Source organism: Alligator sinensis, unplaced genomic scaffold (genome assembly GCF_000455745.1).
Source record: "Alligator sinensis unplaced genomic scaffold, ASM45574v1 scaffold493_1, whole genome shotgun sequence".
Classification (NCBI taxonomy): Eukaryota; Metazoa; Chordata; order Crocodylia; family Alligatoridae; genus Alligator; species Alligator sinensis.
In genome coordinates this window covers 232628-243652 of record NW_005842513.1, presented here as the reverse complement: position 1 = coordinate 243652, position 11025 = coordinate 232628, and the positions used below count along the sequence as shown (strand labels likewise).

At 43.5% G+C, this 11025-nt stretch overlaps 1 protein-coding gene across 3 annotated transcripts in view; it reads left to right on the top strand.

The window, feature by feature from the left end:
* HECTD2 (HECT domain E3 ubiquitin protein ligase 2) overlaps positions 1-11025 on the top strand; it is an 82882-nt gene that overhangs the window by 47123 nt on the left and 24734 nt on the right. For all 3 annotated transcript variants that reach the window (XM_025213241.1, XM_025213240.1, XM_025213242.1), the window contains exons 11-14: positions 1429-1525; positions 2646-2753; positions 7548-7680; positions 10871-10959. In XM_025213241.1, the coding sequence (XP_025069026.1) occupies positions 1429-1525; positions 2646-2753; positions 7548-7680; positions 10871-10959 (427 nt within the window). The remainder of the gene's footprint in view (positions 1-1428; positions 1526-2645; positions 2754-7547; positions 7681-10870; positions 10960-11025) is intronic.

Sequence of the window (11025 nt, the reverse complement as noted above, 5' to 3'; positions counted from 1 at the left end):
CGGCAGCAGGGAGCCCCAGCCATGGGGCAGGGCGGGGGCTGCTTTTCCCTGCACTCAACACCAGCTTGCTCCCTGCCTGCAGTCCTCCCCTGCCCTTCAGCTGTCCCCCCCCCCCCCCCCTTACCTGAGTTTCCTGCGCCAGTGCAGCCACGAGGAGCCATATGGTCCCAGGCCAGAAGCCCTGCTAGGTAGGGACTTCTGGCTGGGGGGGCGGGGCTGGGTAGGCCCTGCTGTTGCAGGAACGCACCGGGGCTTCCCCTGGGTCCTACTGCCCGTGGCTCCTGTTATCTTTGACAGGAACCAAAGACAGATAAATATTAATTTTCTAAATTTTTTTAGGGGCCCCGTGGGCCAGATAGAATGGCCTAGTGGGCCGAATCTGGCCCGCAGGCTGTAATTTGTCCACCCCTGCATTATGGGGAAAATTTTACAATCCTTGAATCCTCCTTTGCCTGAAAAAGGGTGTTTAGGCCTGAAAGCTTGCAAAGAGAGACTTTTTTTTTTTTTTTTTTGCTAGTATTTAGTTGGTCTAATAAAAGATGTCACCTATACCCCAAGAGTTTTGTCTACCTACACATTCAGGGGTGCATGCATTCCTTCCTCTCTTTTTCATGCACTTGTGATGAGACATCTAGCAGAATTTGCAGATTTGTTGGAGGTGTATGCATTTCTATAAAGGTGTATTCTGCACCTGATTAGCATTTTACTGAGAACATTGTATCAAATAAACTTTCAGATGCTACATGCATCTCTTCAGTATTTGCCTCTGATCCTGTAAAATTTCAACTGCATGTTTAATTTTATACCTTGTCATTACTTTCAATGAAGTCCTTTGGATTATTTTCAATGCATGAAGCTGTGCACATGTGTAAATCCTAACATGCTTGGAGACTTGCAGGAGAACTCTTACTATCATCTCTGTAAATCAGACTCCTCTAGGTTCTATATACAATCACCAGGAATCCTGGTTTTCCCTGATTAAAAAAAATCCCCAGTTTTCAGACTAAAAAATGTAACCCCAAATCCACATTTTTCTATGATTACAATGAAACACCACTAATAAAGAGAGAGATATTAGTGGTGCTTCATTTTAATCAAGGTAAATGTGGATTCTGGGTTACTTTTTTTAGTCTGAAAATTGGGGACTTTTTATCAGAGAAAACCAGGATCCCTGATAATCACTTCTAGTTATTTAAATGGAAGAAAACTTAATCTAAGTTATTTCAGTATTGTATTCATTTTTTTGCATCTTATTCAAGTTGTACAATGAAATTAAGATTTCAGGTTCTCGTTGAGAGACAGGATATCTGTCTGGTTTACCAACATAATACTTAATTTGTTGAACTTTTGCAGAACTTATAGCATAGAATTCTTTTCCTGAATTCTAAAAGAAATGTTGTTTAACTTCCCATCTATTTTATTACTTAGGTTTTCCTTCTGTCAGTACCCATTCATCATTTCTATAGCAGCAAAAAAAGTTATTATTCAGAGGGATTCAGAACAGCAGATGATAAGCATAGCACGTGTAAGTCTTTGTGATAAATGTCTTTTTCACAGTAATCACTACAATGTTATACATTTTAATTTACTACTAATTCCATAGAAATATTTATTGTCTCTGAAATGTAAGATTACTCCGGGAAAATAAATGCAACTGTTTTACTACCCCTTGGATGCATCTACACGTGCAATTAGCACATAGCAATAAACTACAGTGCATTTCGCACCAAAGTTTTTCTCTCAGGCGCAGCATTTACACGTACACCTGGTACCACAGCATGTTGAGCCAAGGCAGAGCAGCCCTAGGCTGTCAGGAGTCCTGGAGGATCAGCCTGCCAGCCTGGGGCTGCTCCGCCCTGGCTCAACATACTGCAGAGGAGCTGGCTGGGGCACGAGAAGGGTGCAACAGTGTGCAGCTAGCTAGCAGACAGTCTCCAAACTGTAGCACCCTCATGCCCCAGCCAGCCCCAGTCACTGTTTCCACATGGGTTTTGGTGTGCGTAACTACCCTGCTGTAGGATAGTACTTGTCCTGGACAGTACTATCCTACAGTGGAGTTAGTTAATATACTGCACCTGAATACCAGTGCATATATAGATGGTGATGCTTTACTGCAAAGCTAATTAGTCAGCTCCTCAGTAAAGCGCATGTGTAGATGCACCCCTCATCTTTAACTAAAGTCATTGACAGACATTCGGTTAAAAGCATATTTGGGATCTGCTCTGTGCCTGACAGGAGGCATGATTGTGGGACTGGGGATCAAATCCCAATTGCACCATATTGCTAATGCTGATCAGTGCTTCAAGCCACAGAAACACATGTAGCCCCTGGTTGGACCTACTTAAAAGTTCTATTTGTTGAGGAGAGGGGAGGAAGAGGATTTTAAGGACTTCCACAACACAGCACAACCAGTACCTTTTATTTACTCTTCTTATTAAGATTATTTCAATGTTACATTACAACTTTTGTCATTGCTTTTGACCAAACAACTGACATTCAAGAAGCTGATATTTCACTGCTACTCTAAAGCAAGGATTCCACGCATTTCATTAATGCTATTGTCTGCCTTTCAGAAGTTTTTTAAAGCAAATTTGAGTGTAAAACTTATTTTCTTTTTTCTTTTTATTTTTTTTCATTCTAAATAGCAAAGTCTTGTGGACAAAGTCTCTCGCAGGCAGAAACCTGACATGAATATGTTATTCCTAAATGTGAAAGTGAGGAGAACACACCTTGTTAGTGACTCGCTTGATGAGGTACAGAGGATGTAAATGAAGATCGGTTTGTTGTGAAGTAACTCTGCCTTTTCAGTTCAAATAATAGGTTGTATTGAAAGCTTTTGTGATGAGAGCTGTGAATTCTCGTTATTGATATGTGGTATTTGTAATTAAAGTATTGTATTGCAAAAGTAATAATGCAGAAGATTTTGAGATGATATCCTGAGCTTCAGTTTTTGTCATGGTGTTCTTGTATACCTACTAATCTCACACGTAGGCAAACTCTATATAAACATATGTACTTGCATGCCATCTAAATTTAGCTTAATTATTTATCGTTAGGGATCTGGGTTTTCCGTTCACTGCAGAAAAACGCAGTAAAACCTGGATTTTCCCTTTATAAGGAAAAAGTGTGGCAAACGGTGGGTTTCTTGCAGGCTGGCAGAGTTCCAGCTTGCAAGGAGCTGAGGGGAGCGGGAGAAGAGCAGTCAGGCAGGGGACACCATGTGCATGTGTGCACATACCTATGCACATGGCAGCCTGGAGAGCACCTCCTATAGCTCCTTGCATATAAGGTGGCGGGGGGGCCCATAGTAAGGAAAGGAGTTGAGTAGGGCTGGGGTTGGCAGCTGGGGTGGTGCATGGGGCCTGGGGCCCCGGGCTGGAATGCACAGCTGCTGGACATGGGCTGGAAGTGGGATGGAGCTGCAGGCGGCTTGTCTGGGGCGATGTGGGGCTGGCTCCCTGCTGCTGTGCAAATTCCTGCGGGTGGGGCTTGGGGGACACATGCCTCTTAGGTTTTGCATAGGGCAGGGGTGGGTGCCTCGGGGCTCCCTGCCCTGCTGCCCTCCCCATGGGGGCCTCCGCAGTGCAGCAGGCAGGACCCAGCACAGTAGGCCAGAGCAGGGTGGGGAAGCTCGGTGCTGCAGCCAGAAGCCCTGCGCCACCATGGCAAAGCAGCCCCTACCTGCCAGGCAGTAGAGGGGTTGGTGTCATGAAGTTGTACTCCCTGCTGCTGCCAGGTGGGCAGGGGGCACCTTGCCATGGCAGTGTGGGGCTTACATCAGTGACACTGAGCCTACCCTTCCCACTCTGCCCTGCTGTGCCGGGTCCCACCTACTGGGCTGTGGAGGCACCAATGGAAAGGGCAGCTAGGCAGGAAGGCCCAAGCCTACAGAGAGTAGCCCACATTCACCCCCCACTGCCCCAACAGGCTCCGCTCTGGTTGTACTGCCCATGGGGGAGGGGAAGCCAGGCTCTGTGCTCCACTCCCTGCTCAGGTTGCAGCAGCTGCTGCTTCCCATAGGCAGCAGCTGGGGTTTGGGCACTAATGGTGGGGCAGTGGGCTGCAGACCTGGGTCCCTGGCCCTAGAGCCCTGGCAGCTGGGGTCCCCCTCTGGCAGGGCTGGGTGGGGTTAGGAATTGGGTGGGGAGTGAGGAGCCCTGACAGAACCCATGGGGCAGTGGGTAGGGAGAGTGAGGGGCACCAGCAGGGTCAAGGGGGCAGTAGGTGGGGAGTGAGGGGCAATGGCATGGGCAGGGCACCAGCATATCTGGCCTTCTCAACACCACAAAGCAGTGGAGAGGGACAGCCACAGCTGGACCCACGTCCTGGTAAGCGAAGGGAGCAAGAGGGCTCTAATTTTCCATGATGAAAAAAACAAAATCAAACACCAAACTATATAGAATTAATTTTATTATAGTGATTGAGGCACTGGTAGGCTTCGACATTTCTGTAAAATTGTAACTATAACAATAAAACATTGTGTTCAACTGATACCTATACATATAGTGGAATTACATCGCAGAAAAACACAGTTTGGAGGGGGGGGGGTTAATCAGATCATTTGCAATTTTATTTATTTATTTATTTTTAGTAGAGACAACTGGGATCCCTATTGATCATATTGCATTATACTAAATGTTTATATAGGGGTGAAGTATGCTGCATGAGACTAGTTCTATTGTTCCACAGTAGTAGCTTCAACTTTTTCTAATCTCTCTCTCTATATTTTGAAGTTCTTTTTCCTTCACTGCCTTTTCTTTTCAGTTTTTAATTAGTTTAAGCTTTAAGCTTTATTTTCCTAAATACTTATTCAAATTTTTAACTGATCCCTGTGTGTGTTCCTTTCATTTCTAAACAGCAGATTATTTTAAGTAGCATTGGGAAGAGAAACATATGTGTCTGTTTCTTTTCGGTCAGCCAAACCTTGTTAATCAGCATTAATCACATCTTGTTCCCTGATCTTCCTCAAAACCTAAAAATAGTCGGTTGGCTTTGAAAAATAATTGTAAATGATAAAAAGGTGAAAGAAAATTTCAAGACTGTCATTAAATAGTTAACATTTGTTAATCCATCAAATTTTAAGATTCTTCTATAATAATTTACCCTTATTATAAATGTACTTGCTTATAAATATAAATGCCTTCTTCCTTAGATTTTATTTCACTTCTGCTGCTTTTTCTCCATTTCTGCTGTCATAACACAGAAGTGCTATGGAATCTCCCTTTGCATAGGCCATTCACTCTGTTTTGAAGAAAATGAAGGATGCTTTGTTTCATATATTTCAAATATTTGAAGCAATCTTTAGAAGATTAAAATTGGGGTTCAGATCAAATTATGCAGATATACAAAAAGAAAAAAATCTTGTTACAATAGAAACTTACTGATGTGTGAATAAATGGAATGCAGGAGTTGTTATAACCCATGCTGCATTCTTGCTGATTTAATGTCTTCTCATTATTAGAAGAAAGTAGTTGGGTCATACTAATGCCTTTGGCTAATTGTGAAAATCTGTAATCTGAGGAAGATATAACAAAACCTTTTTCATAAAACCTTACACATGGCCTTTGGCTAATTGTGAAAATCTGTAATCTGAGGAAGATATAACAAAACCTTTTTCATAAAACCTTACACATGGAGACACATGGATAAAAACACCTGCCTACTGGGGCTGTGCGAAATTTCCCTGGCTGTTTCGTTTCAACACTGTTTTGACTCATTTCAAGCCTGAAACAGCTAAATCAAAATGAAACCAAAAACTTCGAAACAGCCTCAAAACGAAATGAGGGTAGCCAAAACATTTTGAAAGTTTCAAACTGTTTCAAGTTCCGAAGCTGAAGCTGGGCTTGCCTGTAGGGGAACGGAAAGTAAGGAGAGGGAGGGGGAATTGGGAGGAAGGACATAGTGAGGGCATGACTTAACACACACACACTGGAAAAGAAGCTCCTTCAGGAGAGGAAAGGAAGGGTCTGTCACAGTTTGACTGCCTGAGATGCTGCTGGTGCTACTGTGCTGTTCTTCACTAAGTTGTTATTTTACCTGTTGTGATTTAAAGTGGTGGACCGGTCTGAGGCTGTAGGGGAGGAGGAGACCTCATTGGGGCACACTACCATGTTGTGTAGAGGCCCCAGCACCAGTGAGGGCAGACCTTAACGTGCACCCAAAGTCACAGATGTCACGAGTTTTGCTTGTGCTGAGCTTGAGGTGCAGTTTCCCGGAAACCCCTGCACCTATCTCTTTGAAACTTGGCAGGCTTCATGCCCTCAGACAGGGCTACCATCCCTACTGTTTTCATCCAAATCTGCCAAAATTGACAAAGTTATAGGTAGTTTTGTGCTTCCCCATTATAGCCTATGGGCGAAACGTCGAAAGAGCAAAACAGTTTTGACAAAACAAAACGGAACAGCACTTTGAAACAAAATGAAACTCTAAATGAAACACTGTCCTGTTGAAACAGCAAAATGGAAGTAGAAACTAAATGATGCTGTTTCACACGGCCCTACTGCCCACTAGGGTATTAGGTAGTAGGTCACAGCTTTGTTAAAAGAGTTAAATTCTCAAGTAGATGGTACCTCAGTCCTATCAAGGAAGAAATGCTTCAGTGTAGAATGACATGAATTTGTCATAACAACAAGAGTCAAACACCCTTTGCTGGACCTCTCTAAAGCCATGTCTTCATAGTAAATATCCCCAGCAGCAGTGCCCTGCAGCATGCTGTGCTGCTCTGGGTAGGCTGCTGCTTTAAGTGGAAGCAGTGTAGCTGACTGCATAATACTTTAAACAGGTTAATTGGCACCTTTGTGTGACACTGTTACTTATCCTATCTTCAAGCTAATTAGGCTACCTACATGGCTGATGACACCACTACCAGAGGTCTAACTTAAGTCACTTGGGGGATGCAGACAATTGCTAAGAGTTTCCCATATGTGTACTATACCAATGATGAAGGACTAGAAAGAGCAGGTTTCCTAATGAAACCAAACTTTTCCAGAAAGTTACTGGATTCTGTGCTTATGGTTCTACCAAACCTAGTCTGCTGTTTGGCATGTTATATGGAACAGTAGCCAAAAGTTATGATGATTTGGTCCATGTCTTATCTACCAAACAGCTCTCAAGTTTTGACAGGAAAGTGGGGGAAAAACCCTCAGTTCACTAGTCATTTGTGTTCTGCAGGAAATTTCCTCCCCATCTCTCGCAGAAGAACGAATTGGTTAGGCCTGCAGGATAGTGGGAAGAGATGGTTCTTCCGTTTCCAGGACTAAGAACTCTGAGAGAGCTGTTTGAATGTTAATAAGATAGCATCCAAACCCAGAAGAGCTGGGGTCAGGTGCTGGGAGTGGGAATTATCCTTCCTTTCCCAAACCATACAGTTTTTTACATGTAGATTTAATGTATGAATTGGAGTTTAGTAAATGTGTATAATATATATATATATATATATATATATAGCTATCCACAAATATTTCTACTTATATGTACATGTATATATTACATTTTTTATATATAATGTCATAACATTGATCAAATGCAGTTCTTCATTTTTTTAATAGCTGACAAGGAAGAGAGCAGATTTAAAAAAGAAGTTGAAAGTTACATTTGTAGGGGAGGCTGGACTTGATATGGGTGGTCTGACAAAAGAATGGTTTCTTCTCCTGATTCGCCAGATCTTTCACCCAGACTATGGTGAGTCCTCATAGTTAAGCTTTTAAAATTAATTAATTTAAAAATCAAAACAAATTAATTGAAACATTATCTTAAGCCTTTACGTTAATGGTCTCTGTTCAGGGAGCATATCTGAGCTAGAGCAATGGGGGCAGAGAGGTGGGTCATTTTGTAAGAGTGGTGGATGGAGATGGAAGTAATGACCATTAACAGTTTCTAGTTGCAGCTGCAAAAGCAAAGGAGTGAAAACTACAGCTGTATGTTGGTCATTTAAAAAAATAAGAAAAACTTCAGGCCTAGATATTGGATGAAGACCTGTGAGAAGTTGGCATTTGTTGAGACAGTTCAAGTGTGTTGGAAGAGCTGAAACTTCTTTTCACTGGTTTATCACATTAGACCAGTGGTTGCAAAGCTTTTGAGACTCAAGGCGCCCCTCCAGAAGTTTTTGGAACCGAGTGCTGGCCCATTTAAAAAACTAATTTATATATTACCTCCTTGCAGACGGGGCCAAGCTTGGGAGAGAGCAGACAAAGACAGCTTGATCCTGAACTTATCTGCTTATCTCCTTACATCTTGCTTATCTCCTCATCTGGTGGCACCCTTCTAAGGATCTTGTGGCACCTGTGTGCTGCATCACCCCAATTAAGGATCACTGCATTAGAGAGTTTAGTAAACTCTGATCAGGGCAAGTTCTAGAATGTCAAGTGAAGGCAGTGAAATTAATTCTTTGGGGCTTGGGTCACCTTAAATCTAATTCAGTCCAATATGACCAGAGTCATGTTAATCCATTCCTGGTACTTGCTCACAATGTCCATTACTGTTGCCTTTTCTGTCTGCTGGGAGCTGCTTTCTTCTTTATTCTGCATTGTCTGCCTTTGTTGAGTCCTCCACTGTAGCTGTTTGGGGAGGGAGGGCAGTGGTTGCATAGATTTACTGAGCTATTTAAGAACATGTGACTGCAATTTTTTTGTGCCCAGCAAGGGGGAAAACTGCTGACTTTTGCAGTGGTCCAAATATAAATGGTTCAGATTTTCAATAATCGTTTACTGTCTAAGAGACATGGGGGTCATCATTGACCACAAGATGAACATGAGCCTTCAGTGTGATGCTGCAGCTAGTAAAGCGACCAAAACGCTGGCTTGCATCCATAGATGCTTCTCAAGCAAATCCGAGGATGTCATTCTCCCCTTGTACTCAGCCTTGATGAGGCCGCAGCTGGAGTACTGCGTTCAGTTTTGGGCCCCACAATTCCAAAAGGACGTGGAGAAGCTTGAGAGAGTCCAGAGAAGAGCCACGCGCGTGATCAGAGGTCAGGAAAACAGATCTTACGACAACAGGCTGAGAGCTATGGGGCTCTTTAGCCTGGAAAAGTGCAGGCTCAGGGACGATCTGGTGGCCACTTATAAGTTTAGCAGGAGTGACCACCAGTATCTGGGGGAACGTTTGTTCACCAGAGTGCCCCAAGGGATGACGAGGTTGAACGGTTATAAACTACTACAAGACCATTTCAAGCTGGACATAAGGAAGAATTTGTTTACTGTCCGAGTCCCCAAGTTCTGGAATAACCTGCCATCAGAGGTGGTTCAAGCACCTACACTGAACACCTTCAAGAGAAATTTGGATGCTTATCTTGCTGGGATCCTATGGCCCCAGCTGACTTCCTGCCCCTTGGGCAGGGGGCTGGACTCGATGATCTTCTGAGGTCCCTTCCAGCCCTAATGTCTATGAATCTTTTAAGCTTTAGTAGTCTGATAGAGGTGCCTACATGAGAGTCCACTTCAAGTGCTTGGCAATATAAGTTCCACTGCTAGTGTACATGCATTCAGTGTATACACAGCAGAATTTTTCTATCATGTTTTCTTCAGAAATGGATTGCCGAACAGGGATAAGAAAGTATGTGAGGGTCTGGAAGGCTCTAGAACTGGATGACTTAGCCAAGTGTATCATTTCCAGATGATTTCTCTAAAGCAATAACATGAAATTAAAACTCTTTCCAAATGAAGAGGGTATGATTGGAACATGGAAATGGATTGTATGCTGCTCCTAACTGAACAATTAAATCTGCTGTCTTCATATCAATGGAGTTTTGATCCAGTTGATTTACACTTAGGAATTTTTTATTTTGGAGGTGGTTCAAGCTGCTTGTATTGTGGGCTTGCCATTGTTGTAATTGCTTTCAGTTCAATGGATATCATTGCAATGGAGGTTATCATTGGTCTGGAACATATCTGTTTGTTTGTTGTGATACACCTTTCACTGGCATTGCTATCAACTTTGCCTTTTGTGATAATAGGTCTTGTGACATGTGTTGCTGAATGTGTGGCAGCATTCTCCAAGGCTGTCTAGTAATATCGATGATGGAAAAGGAGGATAATGTCTAGCATGAATGCATATGTAGACATACACTTGCAAAGGATGTGCGATCTCCATCACGGGAAGTTTTTTTATGTGTAAGTTAGATAGGGATGTTCTTGGCCTGAGCTGAAGGTTGGCCTTGGTGACCTCCTTGGTAACCATGTTTTTCTGTGGGTGCAGACGCACATTAAGGCCCCACTAACATGCTTTATATAAAGTGCCATGAGTTGGGACCTTCCTTCCTCCCAACTTTGCCTTTTGGGTCAGGGAGGGGGCTGGAGCCAGCCTGCACTGACCCTGACCAGCAGGTGGGGGCACTCCAGAAGCCTCCAAGGAGTTTGCCAAACCACCCCTCGTCCCCCCTGCCCCTCGTCCCCAGCTCTGGGGCTGTCATCAGGAGAGGGAGGGAGAAGGAGGGAGCTCCTGGCCGCTGAATGGCCAGAGCTGTGAAGGTTGGGGGGGGGGGCAGAAATTGAGCCCCCTTGCCTTGCGGTCCCAACCCAGGGTAGCTGAGGGGGCCCATAAGGCAAAGGGGCTCTTCCTGCCCCCCTTGCCATTCATCAAGTAGGAGCTCCCACCCCTCTCCCCACCCCCTGTGTGGAAGAACATTGGAGGGAACACAACCTGATTTGTCCAGGGTTTATTTTTCACACAACTGGACATTTTTAAAGCACTCTGCAGCTGTGAACATGTTATGGTGTGGCTGTAGAGCTCTTTCAGGGGCCAGATTGCTCAAAAAATGTCACTTCTGTCTGCGCCCATCATAATAAAAATATGGAAGAATAAGACATGATTATGTGCTTTGGGGAAATGGTTTATTATGAATAAACATGAAAATAATTTTTATATTTTACAGGTATGTTTACATATCACAAGGATTCACACTGTCATTGGTTTAGCAGCTTTAAATGTGAAAACTACTCTGAATTCCGATTGGTTGGAGCTGTATCCTTTGTCCACGACAGAGTACTACATGATTAGTACCTTAATTAGTTAACTGTAAAAATAAAA